This window comes from Heterodontus francisci, chromosome 24, assembly GCF_036365525.1.
Source record: "Heterodontus francisci isolate sHetFra1 chromosome 24, sHetFra1.hap1, whole genome shotgun sequence".
In the NCBI taxonomy this organism is placed as follows: Eukaryota; Metazoa; Chordata; class Chondrichthyes; order Heterodontiformes; family Heterodontidae; genus Heterodontus; species Heterodontus francisci.
The window spans coordinates 44,238,389-44,261,866 of NC_090394.1; the positions used below are offsets into that span (position 1 = coordinate 44,238,389).

Here is a 23,478-nt window from a genome sequence, read left to right on the forward strand (position 1 = left end):
GCCCCTAGCCAAGCTGTTCCAGTACAGCTACAACACTGGCATCTACCCTGCAATGTGGAAAATTGCCCAGGTATGTCCTGTACACAAAAAGCAGGACAAGTCCAACCCGGCCAATTACCGCCCCATCAGTCTACTCTCAATCATCAGTAAAGTGATGGAAGGTGTCATCAACAGTGCCATCAAGCGGCACTTGCTTAGCAATAACATGCTCAGTGACGCTCAGTTTGGGTTCCGCCAGGGCCACTCAGCTCCTGACCTCATTACAGCCTTGGTTCAAACATGGACAAAAGAGCTGAACTCAAGAGGTGAGGTGTGAGTTACTGCCCTTGACATCAAGGCAGCATTTGACCGAGTATGGCATCAAGAACCCTAGCAAAACTGAGGTCAATGGGAATCAGGGGGAAAACGTCCGCTGGCTGGAGTCAAACCTAGCGCAAAGGAAGATGGTTGTGGTTGTTGGAGGTCAATCATCTGAGCTTCAGGACATCACTGCAGGAGTTCCTCAGTGTCCTAGGCCCAACCATCTTCAGCTGCTTCATCAATGAATGACCTTCCTTCAATCATAAGGTCAGAAGTGGGGATGTTTGCTGACGATTGCACAATATTCAGCACCATTCGTGACTCCTCAGATACTGAAGCAGTCTTTGTGTAGAAATGCGGCAAGACCTGGACAATACCCAGGCTTGGGCTGATAAGTGGCATGTAACACTCGCGTCATACAAGTGCCAGACAATGCCCATCTCCAACAAGAATCTAACCATCTCCCCTTGACATTCAATGGCATTACCATCACTGAATCCCCCACTATCAACATCCTAGGGGCTACCATTGACCAGAAACTGAACTGGAGTAGCCATATAAATACCATGGCTACAAGAGCAGGTCAGAGGCTGGGAATCCTATGGCGAGTAACTCACCTCCTGACTCCCCAAAGCCTGTCCATCATCTACAAGGCACAAGTCAGGAGTGTGATGGAATACTCTCCACTTGCCTGGATGGGTGCAGCTCCAACAACACTCGAGAAGCTCGACACCATCCAGGACAAAGCAGCCCGCTTGATTGGCACCCCATCCACAAACATTCACTTCTTCCACCACCGGCGCACAGTGGCAGCAATGTGTACCATCTACAAGATGCACTGCAGCAATGCACCAAGGCTCCTTAGACAGCACCTTCCAAACCCGTGAGCTCTACCAAATAGAAGGACAAGGGCAGCAAATGCATGGGAACACCACCACCTGCAAGTTCCCCTCCAAGTCACACACCATCCTGACTTGGAACTATATCGCCGTTCCTTCACTGTCACTGGGTCAAAATCCTGGAACTCCCTTCCTAACAACACTGTGGTTGTACCTACCCCCACATTGACTGCAGCGGTTCAAGAAGGCAGCTCACCACCACCTTCTCAAGGGCAATTAGGGATGGGCAATAAATGCTGGCCTGGCCGGCGACGCCCACATCCCATGAATGAATTAAAAAAAGAAAAAAATCCCAATCACACCATCAGGAGGTTTGGGCACCCAAACACACCAGCAAGAGAGGGGGGGAACACCAAAGGTACCAGTGGAGGGGCTGGCATGCAATGACAACAGCAAAAGAGACGGGCACCCAGTGGCACTGGTGAGAGGCCTGAACTATTTTCATGGTCGGACCTGATTTTATTTAGATTGACTGGCTCGCTGAGGGCTGACAGGCAGCATTGGTAGGGAGGGAGGCGATTATCTAGCAGTTTCTTTGCAGGGCTAAGCTGGAAATAAGCTTTTAAAGGGACGGATTGTCCAGCAATGGGTAGTTCCAGGAGGTGTATTCGGGTTCCTCCTAGCTGTGGAAAAATCAGTGCCGCAGGTCTTTTGAGCATTTTGGAGTGACCCGCTGGGGTCCCTTTAAGAACCACTAGTTCAACCATGCTGCACTGGACCCTGATTTAAATGTTTAAACAAGGCTCCTGCTTGTTTTAGGACTGCTGGCCCTTCATTGATTTGTATGGCCAAGCTTGGGTCATATAGTATGATCATACACTGTACAGCTCAAATATATGCTAGATAACTATCAGTTCATAGGGAAAATACAGTTCCAAATGCTGCAATTGCTCTGGATATCTGCATTCTGTTCTTAGCCAGCCCGGGAACAGGTAGATGAAGTCAAAAGCATACCATTTGCTCTCTTATTTGTATCTGTGTTTACAGGCCTCAGTGATCCTTTTGTCATTATCGAACTCGCTCCTCTCCACTTCTTCCCAGGAGAAAAGAGCCAGCGAACACAAGTCAAGAATAAAACACTGCACCCGATCTTCGATGAACAGTTTAACTTGTCAGTACTTTTTTTTTCGTAACCTAAACTGCTGAATTTTATTGTCCCACCAAACATCCCCAGGGTAGGATTAAGTACAGGATGAAGTCCCCTCTATACTGCCCTATTAAACATTCCCAATGCACATACAGCATGAGTTAGATACAGAATAAAGCTCTTCCTAATGCAACAACAGCGCCAAATTAGATTTGAGCCTGTAATTCCCTGATATTCTGTCTACGTTAGTGACATATTTTCGAGTACTGAAGGTCCCAACACACCTCCACTATTTGGCACGACGGTAGCGTAGTCGTAGATGTTGCTGGTCTAGTAATTCAGAGGCCCAGATTAATACTCTGGAGACACGAGTTCAAAACCCATCATGGCAGCTGGTGGAATTTAAATTCAATTAATTAATAAATCTGGAATAAAAAGCTAGTCTCAGTAATTGTGGCCATGCAACTACCAGATTGTCGTAAAAACCCATCTGGCACCCTAATGTCCTTTAGGGAAGGAAATCTGACATCCTACTGGGTCTGGCTTACATGTGATTCCAGATGCACAACAATGTGCTTCACACTTAACTGCCCTCTGAAATGGCCTAGCAAGCCACTCAGTACTTTGAAACCTCAACAGAAAAGGTGAGAAAGAATAATACTGGATGGACAACCCGGCATCGATCTAGGCACCAGAAACACAAAGGCACAACCTGCACAGTCAACCAGGCAAAGTCCTCCTCACTAACATCTGGGAACTTCAGCTGTCGGTGTACTGATCTCTCATATCAGTTCATGTATCTGTCGGTGTACTGATCTCTCATACCAGTAACTGTCTCTGTCGGTGTACTGTTCTCTCATACCAGTAACTGTCTCTGTCGGTGTACTGATCTCTCATATCAGTTCATGTATCTGTCGGTGTACTGATCTCTCATACCAGTAACTGTCTCTGTCGGTGTACTGTTCTCTCATACCAGTAACTGTCTCTGTCGGTGGACTGATCTCTCATATCAGTTCCTGACTCTGTCTGTGTATTGATCTCTCATATCAGTTCCTGACTCTGTCTGAGTATTGATCTCTCATATCAGTTCCTGAAAATGTCGGTGTATTGATCTCTCATATCAGTTCCTGTCTCTGTTGGTGGACTGATCTCTCATATCAGTTCCTGACTCTGTCGGTGGACTGATCTCTCATATCAGTTCCTGACTCTGTCGGTGTATTGATCTCTCATATCAGTTCCTGTCTCTGTTGGTGGACTGATCTCTCATATCAGTTCCTGACTCTGTCGGTGGACTGATCTCTCATATCAGTTCCTGACTCTGTCGGTGGACTGATCTCTCATATCAGTTCCTGTCTCTGTTGGTGTACTGATCTCTCATACCAGTAACTGTCTCTGTCGGTGTATTGATCTCTCATATCAGTTCCTGACTCTGTCTGTGTATTGATCTCTCATATCAGTTCCTGACTCTGTCTGTGTATTGATCTCTCATATCAGTTCCTGACTCTGTCTGTGTATTGATCTCTCATATCAGTTCCTGTCTCTGTCGGTGTACTGATCTCTCATATCAGTAACAGTCTCTGTCGGTGTACTGATCTCTCACACCAGTAACTGTCTCTGTCAGTGGACCGATCTCTCATATCAGGAACAGTCTCTGTCGGTGTACTGATCTCTCATACCAGTAACTGTCTCTGTCGGTGTATTGATCTCTCATATCAGTTCCTGTCTCTGTCGGTGTACTGATCTCTCATATCAGTTCCTGTCTCTGTCGGTGTACTGATCTCTCATATCAGTAACAGTCTCTGCCGGTGTATTGATCTCTCATATCAGTTCCTGTCTCTGTCGGTGTACTGATCTCTCATATCAGTTCCTGTCTCTGTCAGTGTACTGATCTCTCATATCAGTTCCTGTCTCTGCCGGTGTATTGATCTCTCATACCAGTAACTGTCTCTGTCAGTGTATTGATCTCTCATACAAGTAACTGTCTCTGTCGGTGTACTGATCTCTCATACCAGTAACTGTCTCTGTCAGTGTATTGATCTCTCATACAAGTAACTGTCTCTGTCAGTGTATTGATCTCTCATACCAGTAACTGTCTCTGTCAGTGTATTGATCTCTCATACAAGTAACTGTCTCTGTCAGTGTATTGATCTCTCATAAAAGTAACTGTCTCTGTCGGTGTCCTGATCTCTCAGAACAGTAACTGTCTCTGTCAGTGTATTGATCTCTCATACCAGTCACTGTCTCTGTCAGTGGACTGATCTCTCATCCCAGTAACTGTCTCTGTCAGTGTCCTGATCTCTCATCCCAGTAACTGTCTCTGTCAGTGTACCGATCTCTCATGTCAGTAACTGTCTCTGTCACTGGACTGATCTCTCATACCAGTAACTGTCTCTGTCACTGGACTGATCTCTCATACCAGTAACTGTCTCTGTCAGTGTATTGATCTCTCATACAAGTAACTGTCTCTGTCAGTGTATTGATCTCTCATACAAGTAACTGTCTCTGTCAGTGTATTGATCTCTCATACCAGTAACTGTCTCTGTCGGTGTACTGATCTCTCATACCAGTAACTGTCTCTGTCAGTGTATTGATCTCTCATACAAGTAACTGTCTCTGTCAGTGTATTGATCTCTCATACCAGTAACTGTCTCTGTCGGTGTCCTGATCTCTCAGAACAGTAACTGTCTCTGTCAGTGTATTGATCTCTCATACCAGTAACTGTCTCTGTCAGTGGACTGATCTCTCATACCAGTAACTGTCTCTGTCAGTGGACTGATCTCTCATCCCAGTAACTGTCTCTGTCAGTGGACTGATCTCTCATCCCAGTAACTGTCTCTGTCGGTGGACTGATCTCTCATATCAGTTCCTGACTCTGTCTGTGTATTGATCTCTCATATCAGTTCCTGACTCTGTCTGAGTATTGATCTCTCATATCAGTTCCTGAAAATGTCGGTGTATTGATCTCTCATATCAGTTCCTGTCTCTGTTGGTGGACTGATCTCTCATATCAGTTCCTGACTCTGTCGGTGGACTGATCTCTCATATCAGTTCCTGACTCTGTCGGTGTATTGATCTCTCATATCAGTTCCTGTCTCTGTTGGTGGACTGATCTCTCATATCAGTTCCTGACTCTGTCGGTGGACTGATCTCTCATATCAGTTCCTGACTCTGTCGGTGGACTGATCTCTCATATCAGTTCCTGTCTCTGTTGGTGTACTGATCTCTCATACCAGTAACTGTCTCTGTCGGTGTATTGATCTCTCATATCAGTTCCTGACTCTGTCTGTGTATTGATCTCTCATATCAGTTCCTGACTCTGTCTGTGTATTGATCTCTCATATCAGTTCCTGACTCTGTCTGTGTATTGATCTCTCATATCAGTTCCTGTCTCTGTCGGTGTACTGATCTCTCATATCAGTAACAGTCTCTGTCGGTGTACTGATCTCTCACACCAGTAACTGTCTCTGTCAGTGGACCGATCTCTCATATCAGGAACAGTCTCTGTCGGTGTACTGATCTCTCATACCAGTAACTGTCTCTGTCGGTGTATTGATCTCTCATATCAGTTCCTGTCTCTGTCGGTGTACTGATCTCTCATATCAGTTCCTGTCTCTGTCGGTGTACTGATCTCTCATATCAGTAACAGTCTCTGCCGGTGTATTGATCTCTCATATCAGTTCCTGTCTCTGTCGGTGTACTGATCTCTCATATCAGTTCCTGTCTCTGTCAGTGTACTGATCTCTCATATCAGTTCCTGTCTCTGCCGGTGTATTGATCTCTCATACCAGTAACTGTCTCTGTCAGTGTATTGATCTCTCATACAAGTAACTGTCTCTGTCGGTGTACTGATCTCTCATACCAGTAACTGTCTCTGTCAGTGTATTGATCTCTCATACAAGTAACTGTCTCTGTCAGTGTATTGATCTCTCATACCAGTAACTGTCTCTGTCAGTGTATTGATCTCTCATACAAGTAACTGTCTCTGTCAGTGTATTGATCTCTCATAAAAGTAACTGTCTCTGTCGGTGTCCTGATCTCTCAGAACAGTAACTGTCTCTGTCAGTGTATTGATCTCTCATACCAGTCACTGTCTCTGTCAGTGGACTGATCTCTCATCCCAGTAACTGTCTCTGTCAGTGTCCTGATCTCTCATCCCAGTAACTGTCTCTGTCAGTGTCCTGATCTCTCATCCCAGTAACTGTCTCTGTCAGTGTACCGATCTCTCATGTCAGTAACTGTCTCTGTCACTGGACTGATCTCTCATACCAGTAACTGTCTCTGTCACTGGACTGATCTCTCATACCAGTAACTGTCTCTGTCAGTGTATTGATCTCTCATACAAGTAACTGTCTCTGTCAGTGTATTGATCTCTCATACAAGTAACTGTCTCTGTCAGTGTATTGATCTCTCATACCAGTAACTGTCTCTGTCGGTGTACTGATCTCTCATACCAGTAACTGTCTCTGTCAGTGTATTGATCTCTCATACAAGTAACTGTCTCTGTCAGTGTATTGATCTCTCATACAAGTAACTGTCTCTGTCAGTGTATTGATCTCTCATACAAGTAACTGTCTCTGTCAGTGTATTGATCTCTCATACAAGTAACTGTCTCTGTCAGTGTATTGATCTCTCATACCAGTAACTGTCTCTGTCGGTGTCCTGATCTCTCAGAACAGTAACTGTCTCTGTCAGTGGACTGATCTCTCATCCCAGTAACTGTCTCTGTCAGTGGACTGATCTCTCATCCCAGTAACTGTCTCTGTCAGTGGACTGATCTCTCATCCCAGTAACTGTCTCTGTCAGTGTATTGATCTCTCATACCAGTAACTGTCTCTGTCGGTGTACTGATCTCTCATGTCAGTAACTGTCTCTGTCACTGGACTGATCTCTCATACCAGTAACTGTCTCTGTCAGTGTATTGATCTCTCATATCAATAACTGTCTCTGTCGGTGTATTGATCTCTCATCCCAGTAACTGTCTCTGTCGGTGTATTGATCTCTCATCCCAGTAACTGTCTCTGTCAGTGTATTGATCTCTCATATCAGTAACTGTCTCTGTCGGTGTACTGATCTCTCATACCAGTAACTGTCTCTGTCGGTGTATTGATCTCTCATCCCAGTAACTGTCTCTGTCAGTGTATTGATCTCTCATCCCAGTAACTGTCTCTGTCAGTGTATTGATCTCTCATATCAGTAACTGTCTCTGTCGGTGTATTGATCTCTCATATCAGTAACTGTCTCTGTCGGTGTATTGATCTCTCATCCCAGTAACTGTCTCTGTCAGTGTATTGATCTCTCATCCCAGTAACTGTCTCTGTCAGTGTATTGATCTCTCATCCCAGTAACTGTCTCTGTCAGTGTATTGATCTCTCATATCAGTAACTGTCTCTGTCGGTGTACTGATCTCTCATCCCAGTAACTGTCTCTGTCTGTGTATTGATCTCTCATATCAGTAACTGTCTCTGTCAGTGTATTGATCTCTCATATCAGTAACTGTCTCTGTCGGTGTACTGATCTCTCATATCAGTAACAGTCTCTGCCGGTGTATTGATCTCTCATATCAGTTCCTGTCTCTGTCGGTGTACTGATCTCTCATATCAGTTCCTGTCTCTGTCAGTGTACTGATCTCTCATATCAGTTCCTGTCTCTGCCGGTGTATTGATCTCTCATACCAGTAACTGTCTCTGTCAGTGTATTGATCTCTCATACAAGTAACTGTCTCTGTCGGTGTACTGATCTCTCATACCAGTAACATTCTCTGTCAGTGTATTGATCTCTCATACAAGTAACTGTCTCTGTCAGTGTATTGATCTCTCATAAAAGTAACTGTCTCTGTCAGTGTATTGATCTCTCATACCAGTAACTGTCTCTGTCGGTGTCCTGATCTCTCAGAACAGTAACTGTCTCTGTCAGTGTATTGATCTCTCATACCAGTCACTGTCTCTGTCAGTGGACTGATCTCTCATCCCAGTAACTGTCTCTGTCAGTGTACAGATCTCTCATCCCAGTAACTGTCTCTGTCAGTGTACCGATCTCTCATGTCAGTAACTGTCTCTGTCACTGGACTGATCTCTCATACCAGTAACTGTCTCTGTCAGTGTATTGATCTCTCATACAAGTAACTGTCTCTGTCAGTGTATTGATCTCTCATACAAGTAACTGTCTCTGTCAGTGTATTGATCTCTCATACCAGTAACTGTCTCTGTCGGTGTACTGATCTCTCATACCAGTAACTGTCTCTGTCAGTGTATTGATCTCTCATACAAGTAACTGTCTCTGTCAGTGTATTGATCTCTCATACAAGTAACTGTCTCTGTCAGTGTATTGATCTCTCATACCAGTAACTGTCTCTGTCGGTGTCCTGATCTCTCAGAACAGTAACTGTCTCTGTCAGTGTATTGATCTCTCATACCAGTAACTGTCTCTGTCGGTGTCCTGATCTCTCAGAACAGTAACTGTCTCTGTCAGTGTATTGATCTCTCATCCCAGTAACTGTCTCTGTCAGTGGACTGATCTCTCATACCAGTAACTGTCTCTGTCAGTGTATTGATCTCTCATCCCAGTAACTGTCTCTGTCAGTGTATTGATCTCTCATCCCAGTAACTGTCTCTGTCAGTGTATTGATCTCTCATATCAGTAACTGTCTCTGTCGGTGTACTGATCTCTCATCCCAGTAACTGTCTCTGTCAGTGTATTGATCTCTCATATCAGTAACTGTCTCTGTCAGTGTATTGATCTCTCATATCAGTAACTGTCTCTGTCGGTGTACTGATCTCTCATACCAGTAACTGTCTCTGTCAGTGTATTGATCTCTCATATCAGTAACTGTCTCTGTCAGTGTACTGATCTCTCATACCAGTAACTGTCTCTGTCAGTGTATTGATCGCTCATATCAGTAACTGTCTCTGTCAGTGTATTGATCTCTCATACCAGTAACTGTCTCTGTCAGTGGACTGATCTCTCATACCAGTAACTGTCTCTGTCAGTGGACTGATCTGTTATATCAGTAACTGTCTCTGTCAGTGGACTGATCTCTCATCGCAGTAACTGTCTCTGTCAGTGTATTGATCTCTCATACCAGTAACTGTCTCTGTCGGTGTATTGATCTCTCATCGCAGTAACTGTCTCTGTCAGTGTATTGATCTCTCATACCAGTAACTGTCTCTGTCAGTGTATTGATCTCTCATATCAGTTCCTGTCTCTGTCGGTGTATTGATCTCTCATATCAGTTCCTGACTCTGTCGGTGTATTGATCTCTCATATCAGTTCTTGACTCTGTCGGTGTATTGATCTCTCATAACAGTTCCTGTCTCTGTCAGTGGACTGATCTCTCATCGCAGTAACTGTCTCTGTCAGTGTATTGATCTCTCATACCAGTAACTGTCTCTGTCAGTGTATTGATCTCTCATATCAGTTCCTGTCTCTGTCGGTGTATTGATCTCTCATATCAGTTCCTGACTCTGTCGGTGTATTGATCTCTCATATCAGTTCTTGACTCTGTCGGTGTATTGATATCTCATAACAGTTCCTGTCTCTGTCAGTGGACTGATCTCTCATATCAGTTCCTGTCTCTGTCGGTGTATTGATCTCTCATATCAGTTCCTGACTCTGTCGGTGTATTGATCTCTCATATCAGTTCTTGACTCTGTCGGTGTATTGATCTCTCATATCAGTAACTGTCTCTGTCAGTGTATTGATCTCTCATATCAGTTCCTGTCTCTGTCGGTGTATTGATCTCTCATATCAGTTCTTGACTCTGTCGGTGTATTGATCTCTCATATCAGTAACTGTCTCTGTCAGTGTATTGATCTCTCATATCAGTTCCTGTCTCTGTCGGTGTATTGATCTCTCATATCAGTTCCTGACTCTGTCGGTGTATTGATCTCTCATATCAGTAACTCTCTCTGTCGGTGTATTGATCTCTCATATCAGTAACTGTCTCTGTCAATGGACTGATCTCTGATATCAGTAACTCTCTCTGTCGGTGTATTGATCTCTCATATCAGTAACTGTCTCTGTCGGTGTATTGATCTCTCATATCAGTAACTGTCTCTGTCAGTGTATTGATCTCTCATACCAGTAACTGTCTCTGTCAATGGACTGATCTCTCATATCAGTAACTCTCTCTGTCGGTGTATTGATCTCTCATATCAGTAACTGTCTCTGTCAGTGTATTGATCTCTCATATCAGTTCCTGTCTCTGTCGGTGTATTGATCTCTCATATCAGTTCCTGTCTCTGTCGGTGTACTGATCTCTCATATCAGTAACAGTCTCTGTCGGTGTATTGATCTCTCATATCAGTTCCTGTCTCTGTCGGTGTATTGATCTCTCATATCAGTTCCTGTCTCTGTCGGTGTACTGATCTCTCATATCAGTAACTGTCTCTGTCAGTGTATTGATCTCTCATACCAGTAACTGTCTCTGTCAATGGACTGATCTCTCATATCAGTAACTCTCTCTGTCGGTGTATTGATCTCTCATATCAGTAAGTGTCTCTGTCAGTGTATTGATCTCTCATATCAGTTCCTGTCTCTGTCGGTGTATTGATCTCTCATATCAGTTCCTGTCTCTGTCGGTGTACTGATCTCTCATATCAGTTCCTGACTCTGTCGGTGTATTGATCTCTCATATCAGTTCCTGTCTCTGTCGGTGTATTGATCTCTCATATCAGTAACTGTCTCTGTCAATGGACTGATCTCTCATATCAGTAACTCTCTCTGTCGGTGTATTGATCTCTCATATCAGTAACTGTCTCTGTCAATGGACTGATCTCTCATATCAGTAACTCTCTCTGTCGGTGTATTGATCTCTCATATCAGTAACTGTCTCTGTCAGTGTATTGATCTCTCATATCAGTAACTGTCTCTGTCAATGGACTGATCTCTCATATCAGTAACTCTCTCTGTCGGTGTATTGATCTCTCATACCAGTAACTGTCTCTGTCAGTGTATTGATCTCTCATACCAGTAACTGTCTCTGTCAGTGTATTGATCTCTCATACCAGTAACTGTCTCTGTCGGTGTATTGATCTCTCATCCCAGTAACTGTCTCTGTCAGTGTATTGATCTCTCATACCAGTAACTGTCTCTGTCGGTGTATTGATCTCTCATATCAGTAACTGTCTCTGTCAGTGTATTGATCTCTCATACCAGTAACTGTCTCTGTCAGTGGACTGATCTCTCATATCAGTAACTGTCTCTGTCAGTGTATTGATCTCTCATACCAGTAACTGTCTCTGTCAGTGGACTGATCTCTCATATCAGTAACAGTCTCTGTCGGTGTACTGATCTCTCATATCAGTAACTGTCTCTGTCAGTGTACTGATCTCTCATATCAGTAACTGTCTCTGTCGGTGTACTGATCTCTCATATCAGTAACTGTCTCTGTCGGTGTACTGATCTCTCATATCAGTAACAGTCTCTGTCGGTGTATTGATCTCTCAACCAGTAACTGTCTCTGTCAGTGGACTGATCTCTCATATCAGTAACAGTCTCTGTCGGTGTACTGATCTCTCATATCAGTAACAGTCTCTGTCGGTGTATTGATCTCTCATTCCAGTAACTGTCTCTGTCGGTGTAATGATCTCTCATACCAGTAACTGTCTCTGTCGGTGTATTGATCTCTCATTCCAGTAACTGTCTCTGTCGGTGTACTGATCTCTCATATCAGTAACTGTCTCTGTCAGTGTATTGATCTCTCATTCCAGTAACTGTCTCTGTCGGTGTGATGATCTCTCATACCAGTAACTGTCTCTGTCGGTGTATTGATCTCTCATATCAGTAACTGTCTCTGTCGGTGTATTGATCTCTCATATCAGTTCCTGTCTCTGTCGGTGTATTGATCTCTCATACCAGTAACTGTCTCTGTCAGTGTATTGAGCTCTCATACCAGTAACTGTCCCTGTCGGTGAACTGATCTCTCATACCAGTAACTCTCTCTGTCGGTGTATTGATCTCTCATATCAGTTCCTGTCTCTGTCAGTGTATTGATCTCTCATTCCAGTAAATGTCTCTGTCGGTGTAATGATCTCTCATTCCAGTAACTGTCTCTGTCAGTGTACTGATCTCTCATTCCAGTAACTGTCTCTGTCGGTGTAATGATCTCTCATACCAGTAACTGTCTCTGTCGGTGTATTGATCTCTCATATCAGTAACTGTCTCTGTCGGTATATTTATCTCTCATACCAGTCACTCTCTCTGTCGGTGGACTGATCTGTCATACCAGTAACTGTCTCTGTCAGTGGACTGATCTGTCATATCAGTAACTGTCTCTGTCAGTGTATTGATCTCTCATACCAGTAACTGTCTCTGTCAGTGGACTGATCTGTCATGTCAGTAACTGTCTCTGTCAGTGTATTGATCTCTCATACCAGTAACTGTCTCTGTCAGTGGACTGATCTCTCATCCCAGTAACTGTCTCTGTCAGTGTATTGATCTCTCATACCAGTAACTGTCTCTGTCAGTGGACTGATCTCTCTTATCAGTTCCTGACTCTGTCGGTGTATTGATCTCTCATATCAGTTCCTGACTCTGTCGGTGTACTGATCTCTCATATCAGTTCCTGACTCTGTCGGTGTATTGATCTCTCATATCAGTTCCTGACTCTGTCGGTGTACTGATCTCTCATATCAGTTCCTGACTCTGTCGGTGTATTGATCTCTCATATCAGTTCCTGACTCTGTCGGTGTACTGATCTCTCATATCAGTTCCTGTCTCTGTCGGTGTACTGATCTCTCATATCAGTTCCTGACTCTGTCGGTGTACTGATCTCTCATATCAGTTCCTGACTCTGTCGGTGTATTGATCTCTCATATCAGTTCCTGACTCTGTCGGTGTATTGATCTCTCATATCAGTAACAGTCTCTGTCAGTGGACTGATCTCTCATATCAGTAACAGTCTCTGTCGGTGTATTGATCTCTCATCCCAGTAACTGTCTCTGTCAGTGTATTGATCTCTCATACCAGTAACTGTCTCTGTCAGTGGACTGATCTCTCATATCAGTAACAGTCTCTGTCGGTGTACTGATCTCTCATATCAGTAACAGTCTCTGTCGGTGTACTGATCTCTCATACCAGTAACTGTCTCTGTCAGTGTATTGATCTCTCATACCAGTAACTGTCTCTGTCAGTGGACTGATCTCTCATATCAGTAACTGTCTCTGTCAGTGTATTGATCTCTCATACCAGTAACTGTCTCTGTCAGTGGACTGATCTCTCATATCAGTAACAGTCTCTGTCGGTGTACTGATCTCTCATATCAGTAACTGTCTCTGTCAGTGTATTGATCTCTCATACCAGTAACTGTCTCTGTCAGTGGACTGATCTCTCATATCAGTAACAGTCTCTGTCGGTGTACTGATCTCTCATATCAGTAACTGTCTCTGTCGGTGTACTGATCTCTCATATCAGTAACTGTCTCTGTCGGTGTACTGATCTCTCATATCAGTAACTGTCTCTGTCGGTGTACTGATCTCTCATATCAGTAACTGTCTCTGTCGGTGTACTGATCTCTCATATCAGTAACTGTCTCTGTCGGTGTACTGATCTCTCATATCAGTAACTGTCTCTGTCGGTGTACTGATCTCTCATATCAGTAACAGTCTCTGTCGGTGTATTGAGCTCTCATATCAGTAACTGTCTCTGTCAGTGTATTGATCTCTCATACCAGTAACTGTCTCTGTCAGTGGACTGATCTGTCATGTCAGTAACTGTCTCTGTCAGTGTATTGATCTCTCATACCAGTAACTGTCTCTGTCAGTGGACTGATCTGTCATGTCAGTAACTGTCTCTGTCAGTGTATTGATCTCTCATACCAGTAACTGTCCCTGTCGGTGAACTGATCTCTCATATCAGTAACTGTCTCTGTCAGTGTATTGATCTGTCATATCAGTAACTGTCTCTGTCAGTGTATTGATCTCTCATACCAGTAACTGTCTCTGTCAGTGGACTGATCTGTCATGTCAGTAACTGTCTCTGTCAGTGTATTGATCTCTCATACCAGTAACTGTCTCTGTCAGTGGACTGATCTCTCATATCAGTAACTGTCTCTGTCAGTGTATTGATCTCTCATCCCAGTAACTGTCTCTGTCAGTGTATTGATCTCTCATACCAGTAACTGTCTCTGTCAGTGGACTGATCTCTCTTATCAGTAACTGTCTCTGTCGGTGTACTGATCTCTCATATCAGTTCCTGACTCTGTCGGTGTACTGATCTCTCGTATCAGTTCCTGACTCTGTTGGTGTACTGATCTCTCATATCAGTTCCTGTCTCTGTCGGTGTACTGATCTCTCATATCAGTAACAGTCTCTGTCAGTGGACTGATCTCTCATATCAGTAACAGTCTCTGTCGGTGTACTGATCTCTCATATCAGTTCCTGACTCTGTCGGTGTACTGATCACTCATATCAGTTCCTGACTCTGTCGGTGTATTGATCTCTCATATCAGTTCCTGTCTCTGTCGGTGTACTGATCTCTCATACCAGTAACTGTCTCTGTCGTTGTCCTGATCTCTCATATCAGTAACTGTCTCTGTCAGTGGACTGATCTCTCATACCAGTAACTGTCTCTGTCAGTGGACTGATCTCTCATACCAGTAACTGTCTCTGTCAGTGGACTGATCTCTCATACCAGTAACTGTCTCTGTCGGTGGACTGATCTCTCTTATCAGTAACTGACTCTGTCGGTGTACTGATCTCTCATATCAGTTCCTGACTCTGTCGGTGTATTGATCTCTCATATCAGTTCCTGACTCTGTCGGTGTACTGATCTCTCGTAACAGTTCCTATCTCTGTCGGTGTATTGATCTCTCATACCAGTAACTGTCTCTGTCAGTGTATTGATCTCTCATACCAGTAACTGTCTCTGTCGGTGTATTGATCTCTCATCCCAGTAACTGTCTCTGTCAGTGTATTGATCTCTCATACCAGTAACTGTCTCTGTCAGTGGACTGATCTCTCTTATCAGTAACTGTCTCTGTCGGTGTACTGATCTCTCATATCAGTTCCTGACTCTGTCGGTGTATTGATCTCTCATATCAGTTCCTGACTCTGTCGGTGTACTGATCTCTCGTATCAGTTCCTGACTCTGTTGGTGTACTGATCTCTCATATCAGTTCCTGTCTCTGTCGGTGTACTGATCTCTCATATCAGTAACAGTCTCTGTCAGTGGACTGATCACTCATATCAGTAACAGTCTCTGTCGGTGTACTGATCTCTCATATCAGTTCCTGACTCTGTCGGTGTACTGATCTCTCATATCAGTAACAGTCTCTGTCGGTGTACTGATCTCTCATATCAGTTCCTGACTCTGTCGGTGTACTGATCTCTCATATCAGTAACAGTCTCTGTCGGTGTACTGATCTCTCATATCAGTTCCTGACTCTGTCGGTGTACTGATCTCTCATATCAGTTCCTGTCTCTGTCGGTGTACTGATCTCTCATACCAGTAACTGTCTCTGTCGTTGTCCTGATCTCTCATACCAGTAACAGTCTCTGTCAGTGGACTGATCTCTCATACCAGTAACAGTCTCTGTCAGTGGACCGATCTCTCATACCAGTAACAGTCTCTGTCAGTGGACCGATCTCTCATACCAGTAACTGTCTCTGTCAATGGACTGATCTCTCATATCAGGAACTGTCTCTGTCAGTGTATTGATCTCTCTTACCAGTCACTGTCTCTGTAAGTGGACTGATCTCTCATATCAGTAACTGTCTCTGTCGGTGTACTGATCTCTCATTCCAGTAACTGTCTCTGTCGGTGTAATGATCTCTCATACCAGTAACTGTCTCTGTCGGTGTATTGATCTCTCATATCAGTAACTGTCTCTGTCGGTGTATTGATCTCTCATATCAGTTCCTGTCTCTGTCGGTGTATTGATCTCTCATACCAGTAACTGTCTCTGTCAGTGTATTGAGCTCTCATACCAGTAACTGTCCCTGTCGGTGAACTGATCTCTCATACCAGTAACTCTCTCTGTCGGTGTATTGATCTCTCATATCAGTTCCTGTCTCTGTCAGTGTATTGATCTCTCATTCCAGTAACTGTCTCTGTCGGTGTATTGATCTCTCATATCAGTAACTGTCTCTGTCGGTGTATTGATCTCTCATACCAGTCACTCTCTCTGTCAGTGTACTGATCTCTCATATCAGTAACTGTCTCTGTCGGTGTACTGATCTCTCATATCAGTAACTGTCTCTGTCGGTGTACTGATCTCTCATATCAGTAACTGTCTCTGTCGGTGTACTGATCTCTCATATCAGTAACTGTCTCTGTCAGTGTACTGATCTCTCATATCAGTAACTGTCTCTGTCGGTGTACTGATCTCTCATATCAGTAACTGTCTCTGTCGGTGTACTGATCTCTCATATCAGTAACTGTCTCTGTCGGTGTACTGATCTCTCATATCAGTAACTGTCTCTGTCAGTGTACTGATCTCTCATATCAGTAACTGTCTCTGTCGGTGTACTGATCTCTCATATCAGTAACTGTCTCTGTCGGTGTACTGATCTCTCATATCAGTAACTGTCTCTGTCAGTGTATTGATCTCTCATACCAGTAACTGTCTCTGTCAGTGTATTGATCTCTCATACCAGTAACTGTCTCTGTCGGTGTACTGATCTCTCATATCAGTAACTGTCTCTGTCAGTGTATTGATCTCTCAGACCAGTAACTGTCTCTGTCAGTGTACTGATCTCTCATATCAGTAACTGTCTCTGTCGGTGTACTGATCTCTCATATCAGTAACTGTCTCTGTCGGTGTACTGATCTCTCATATCAGTAACTGTCTCTGTCAGTGTACTGATCTCTCTTATCAGTAACTGTCTCTGTCGGTGTACTGATCTCTCATATCAGTAACTGTCTCTGTCAGTGTATTGATCTCTCATACCAGTAACTGTCTCTGTCAGTGTATTGATCTCTCATACCAGTAACTGTCTCTGTCAGTGTATTGAGCTCTCATACCAGTAACTCTCTCTGTCGGTGTATTGATCTCTCATATCAGTTCCTGTCTCTGTCAGTGTATTGATCTCTCATTCCAGTAACTGTCTCTGTCGGTGTAATGATCTCTCATACCAGTAACTGTCTCTGTCGGTGTATTGATCTCTCATATCAGTAACTGTCTCTGTCGGTGTATTGATCTGTCATACCAGTCACTCTCTCTGTCGGTGGACTGATCTGTCATATCAGTAACTGTCTCTGTCAGTGTATTGATCTCTCATACCAGTAACTGTCTCTGTCAGTGGACTGATCTGTCATATCAGTAACTGTCTCTGTCAGTGTATTGATCTCTCATACCAGTAACTGTCTCTGTCGGTGGACTGATCTGTCATGTCAGTAACTGTCTCTGTCAGTGTATTGATCTCTCATACCAGTAACTGTCTCTGTCAGTGGACTGATCTCTCATATCAGTAACTGTCTCTGTCAGTGTATTGATCTCTCATCCCAGTAACTGTCTCTGTCAGTGTATTGATCTCTCATACCAGTAACTGTCTCTGTCAGTGGACTGATCTCTCATACCAGTAACTGTCTCTGTCAGTGGACTGATCTCTCATATCAGTTCCTGACTCTGTCGGTGTACTGATCTCTCGTATCAGTTCCTGACTCTGTTGGTGTACTGATCTCTCATATCAGTTCCTGTCTCTGTCGGTGTACTGATCTCTCATATCAGTAACAGTCTCTGTCAGTGGACTGATCTCTCATATCAGTAACAGTCTCTGTCGGTGTACTGATCTCTCATATCAGTAACTGTCTCTGTCGGTGTACTGATCTCTCATATCAGTTCCTGACTCTGTCGGTGTATTGATCTCTCATATCAGTTCCTGTCTCTGTCGGTGTACTGATCTCTCATATCAGTTCCTGACTCTGTCGGTGTATTGATCTCTCATATCAGTTCCTGTCTCTGTCGGTGTACTGATCTCTCATACCAGTAACTGTCTCTGTCGTTGTCCTGATCTCTCATATCAGTAACTGTCTCTGTCAGTGGACTGATCTCTCATACCAGTAACTGTCTCTGTCAGTGGACTGATCTCTCATACCAGTAACTGTCTCTGTCAGTGGACTGATCTCTCATACCAGTAACTGTCTCTGTCCGTGGACTGATCTCTCTTATCAGTAACTGTCTCTGTCGTTGTCCTGATCTCTCATACCAGTAACTGTCTCTGTCAGTGTACCGATCTCTCATATCAGTAACTGTCTCTGTCAGTGGACTGATCTCTCATACCAGTAACTGTCTCTGTCCGTGGACTGATCTCTCTTATCAGTAACTGTCTCTGTCGTTGTCCTGATCTCTCATACCAGTAACTGTCTCTGTCGTTGTCCTGATCTCTCATACCAGTAACTGTCTCTGTCAGTGTACCGATCTCTCATATCAGTAACTGTCTCTGTCAGTGGACTGATCTCTCATACCAGTAACTGTCTCTGTCAGTGGACTGATCTCTCATACCAGTAACTGTCTCTGTCAGTGGACTGATCTCTCATACCAGTAACTGTCTCTGTCCGTGGACTGATCTCTCTTATCAGTAACTGTCTCTGTCGGTGTACTGATCTCTCATATCAGTTCCTGACTCTGTCGGTGTATTGATCTCTCATATCAGTTCCTGACTCTGTCGGTGTACTGATCTCTCGTATCAGTTCCTGACTCTGTTGGTGTACTGATCTCTCGTAACAGTTCCTGTCTCTGTCGGTGTACTGATCTCTCATATCAGTAACAGTCTCTGTCAGTGGACTGATCTCTCATATCAGTTCCTGACTCTGTCAGTGTATTGATCTCTCATACCAGTAACTGTCTCTGTCAGTGTATTGATCTCTCATACCAGTAACTGTCTCTGTCGGTGTATTGATCTCTCATCCCAGTAACTGTCTCTGTCAGTGTATTGATCTCTCATACCAGTAACTGTCTCTGTCAGTGGACTGATCTCTCTTATCAGTAACTGTCTCTGTCGGTGTACTGATCTCTCATATCAGTTCCTGACTCTGTCAGTGTATTGATCTCTCATACCAGTAACTGTCTCTGTCAGTGGACTGATCTGTCATATCAGTAACTGTCTCTGTCAGTGTATTGATCTCTCATACCAGTAACTGTCTCTGTCAGTGGACTGATCTGTCATGTCAGTAACTGTCTCTGTCAGTGTATTGATCTCTCATACCAGTAACTGTCTCTGTCAGTGGACTGATCTCTCTTATCAGTAACTGTCTCTGTCGGTGTACTGATCTCTCATATCAGTTCCTGACTCTGTCGGTGTATTGATCTCTCATATCAGTTCCTGACTCTGTCGGTGTACTGATCTCTCGTATCAGTTCCTGACTCTGTTGGTGTACTGATCTCTCATATCAGTAACAGTCTCTGTCGGTGTATTGATCTCTCATCCCAGTAACTGTCTCTGTCAGTGTATTGATCTCTCATACCAGTAACTGTCTCTGTCAGTGGACTGATCTCTCATATCAGTAACTGTCTCTGTCAGTGTACTGATCTCTCATATCAGTAACTGTCTCTGTCGGTGTACTGATCTCTCATATCAGTAACTGTCTCTGTCGGTGTACTGATCTCTCATACCAGTAACTGTCCCTGTCGGTGAACTGATCTCTCATACCAGTAACTCTCTCTGTCGGTGTATTGATCTCTCATATCAGTAACTGTCTCTGTCGGTGTATTGATCTCTCATACCAGTAACTGTCTCTGTCAGTGGACTGATCTGTCATATCAGTAACTGTCTCTGTCAGTGTATTGATCTCTCATATCAGTTCCTGTCTCTGTCAGTGTATTGATCTCTCATTCCAGTAACTGTCTCTGTCGGTGTAATGATCTCTCATACCAGTAACTGTCTCTGTCGGTGTATTGATCTCTCATATCAGTAACTGTCTCTGTCGGTGTATTGATCTCTCATACCAGTCACTCTCTCTGTCGGTGCACTGATCTGTCATATCAGTAACTGTCTCTGTCAGTGTATTGATCTCTCATACCAGTAACTGTCTCTGTCAGTGGACTGATCTGTCATATCAGTAACTGTCTCTGTCAGTGTATTGATCTCTCATACCAGTAACTGTCTCTGTCAGTGGACTGATCTGTCATGTCAGTAACTGTCTCTGTCAGTGTATTGATCTCTCATACCAGTAACTGTCTCTGTCAGTGGACTGATCTCTCATATCAGTAACTGTCTCTGTCAGTGTATTGATCTCTCATCCCAGTAACTGTCTCTGTCAGTGTATTGATCTCTCATACCAGTAACTGTCTCTGTCAGTGGACTGATCTCTCATACCAGTAACTGTCTCTGTCAGTGGACTGATCTCTCTTATCAGTAACTGTCTCTGTCGCTGTACTGATCTCTCATATCAGTTCCTGACTCTGTCGGTGTACTGATCTCTCGTATCAGTTCCTGACTCTGTTGGTGTACTGATCTCTCATATCAGTTCCTGTCTCTGTCGGTGTACTGATCTCTCATATCAGTAACAGTCTCTGTCAGTGGACTGATCTCTCATATCAGTAACAGTCTCTGTCGGTGTACTGATCTCTCATATCAGTTCCTGACTCTGTCGGTGTACTGATCTCTCATATCAGTAACAGTCTCTGTCGGTGTACTGATCTCTCATATCAGTTCCTGACTCTGTCGGTGTATTGATCTCTCATATCAGTTCCTGTCTCTGTCAGTGGACTGATCTCTCATACCAGTATCTGTCTCTGTCGTTGTCCTGATCTCTCATATCAGTAACTGTCTCTGTCAGTGGACTGATCTCTCATACCAGTAACTGTCTCTGTCAGTGGACTGATCTCTCATACCAGTAACTGTCTCTGTCAGTGGACTGATCTCTCATGTCAGTAACTGTCTCTGTCGGTGTACTGATCTCTCATATCAGTTCCTGACTCTGTCGGTGTATTGATCTCTCATATCAGTTCCTGACTCTGTCGGTGTACTGATCTCTCGTATCAGTTCCTGACTCTGTTGGTGTACTGATCTCTCGTAACAGTTCCTGTCTCTGTCGGTGTACTGATCTCTCATATCAGTAACAGTCTCTGTCAGTGGACTGATCTCTCATATCAGTAACAGTCTCTGTCGGTGTACTGATCTCTCATATCAGTTCCTGACTCTGTCAGTGTATTGATCGCTCATACCAGTAACTGTCTCTGTCAGTGTATTGATCTCTCATACCAGTAACTGTCTCTGTCGGTGTATTGATCTCTCATCCCAGTAACTGTCTCTGTCAGTGTATTGATCTCTCATACCAGTAACTGTCTCTGTCAGTGGACTGATCTCTCTTATCAGTAACTGTCTCTGTCGGTGTACTGATCTCTCATATCAGTTCCTGACTCTGTCGGTGTATTGATCTCTCGTATCAGTTCCTGACTCTGTCGGTGTACTGATCTCTCGTAACAGTTCCTGTCTCTGTCGGTGTACTGATCTCTCATATCAGTAACAGTCTCTGTCAGTGGACTGATCTCTCATATCAGTTCCTGACTCTGTCAGTGTATTGATCTCTCATACCAGTAACTGTCTCTGTCAGTGTATTGATCTCTCATACCAGTAACTGTCTCTGTCGGTGTATTGATCTCTCATCCCAGTAACTGTCTCTGTCAGTGTATTGATCTCTCATACCAGTAACTGTCTCTGTCAGTGGACTGATCTCTCTTATCAGTAACTGTCTCTGTCGGTGTACTGATCTCTCATATCAGTTCCTGACTCTGTCAGTGTATTGATCTCTCATACCAGTAACTGTCTCTGTCAGTGGACTGATCTGTCATATCAGTAACTGTCTCTGTCAGTGTATTGATCTCTCATACCAGTAACTGTCTCTGTCAGTGGACTGATCTGTCATGTCAGTAACTGTCTCTGTCAGTGTATTGATCTCTCATACCAGTAACTGTCTCTGTCAGTGGACTGATCTCTCTTATCAGTAACTGTCTCTGTCGGTGTACTGATCTCTCATATCAGTTCCTGACTCTGTCGGTGTATTGATCTCTCATATCAGTTCCTGACTCTGTCGGTGTACTGATCTCTCGTATCAGTTCCTGACTCTGTTGGTGTACTGATCTCTCATATCAGTAACAGTCTCTGTCGGTGTATTGATCTCTCATCCCAGTAACTGTCTCTGTCAGTGTATTGATCTCTCATACCAGTAACTGTCTCTGTCAGTGGACTGATCTCTCATATCAGTAACTGTCTCTGTCAGTGTACTGATCTCTCATATCAGTAACTGTCTCTGTCGGTGTACTGATCTCTCATATCAGTAACTGTCTCTGTCGGTGTACTGATCTCTCATACCAGTAACTGTCCCTGTCGGTGAACTGATCTCTCATACCAGTAACTCTCTCTGTCGGTGTATTGATCTCTCATATCAGTAACTGTCTCTGTCGGTGTATTGATCTCTCATACCAGTAACTGTCTCTGTCAGTGGACTGATCTGTCATATCAGTAACTGTCTCTGTCAGTGTATTGATCTCTCATATCAGTTCCTGTCTCTGTCAGTGTATTGATCTCTCATTCCAGTAACTGTCTCTGTCGGTGTAATGATCTCTCATACCAGTAACTGTCTCTGTCGGTGTATTGATCTCTCATATCAGTAACTGTCTCTGTCGGTGTATTGATCTCTCATACCAGTCACTCTCTCTGTCGGTGCACTGATCTGTCATATCAGTAACTGTCTCTGTCAGTGTATTGATCTCTCATACCAGTAACTGTCTCTGTCAGTGGACTGATCTGTCATATCAGTAACTGTCTCTGTCAGTGTATTGATCTCTCATACCAGTAACTGTCTCTGTCAGTGGACTGATCTGTCATGTCAGTAACTGTCTCTGTCAGTGTATTGATCTCTCATACCAGTAACTGTCTCTGTCAGTGGACTGATCTCTCATATCAGTAACTGTCTCTGTCAGTGTATTGATCTCTCATCCCAGTAACTGTCTCTGTCAGTGTATTGATCTCTCATACCAGTAACTGTCTCTGTCAGTGGACTGATCTCTCATACCAGTAACTGTCTCTGTCAGTGGACTGATCTCTCTTATCAGTAACTGTCTCTGTCGCTGTACTGATCTCTCATATCAGTTCCTGACTCTGTCGGTGTACTGATCTCTCGTATCAGTTCCTGACTCTGTTGGTGTACTGATCTCTCATATCAGTTCCTGTCTCTGTCGGTGTACTGATCTCTCATATCAGTAACAGTCTCTGTCAGTGGACTGATCTCTCATATCAGTAACAGTCTCTGTCG

General features: G+C 43.9%; 1 protein-coding gene across 1 annotated transcript in view; it reads left to right on the forward strand.

Moving 5' to 3' along the window:
* Positions 1-23,478, forward strand: part of baiap3 (BAI1 associated protein 3) — a 155,302-nt gene that overhangs the window by 104,002 nt on the left and 27,822 nt on the right. The window contains exon 31 of the mRNA XM_068056087.1: positions 2,187-2,310. Coding sequence (XP_067912188.1) covers positions 2,187-2,310 — 124 coding nt within the window. The remainder of the gene's footprint in view (positions 1-2,186; positions 2,311-23,478) is intronic.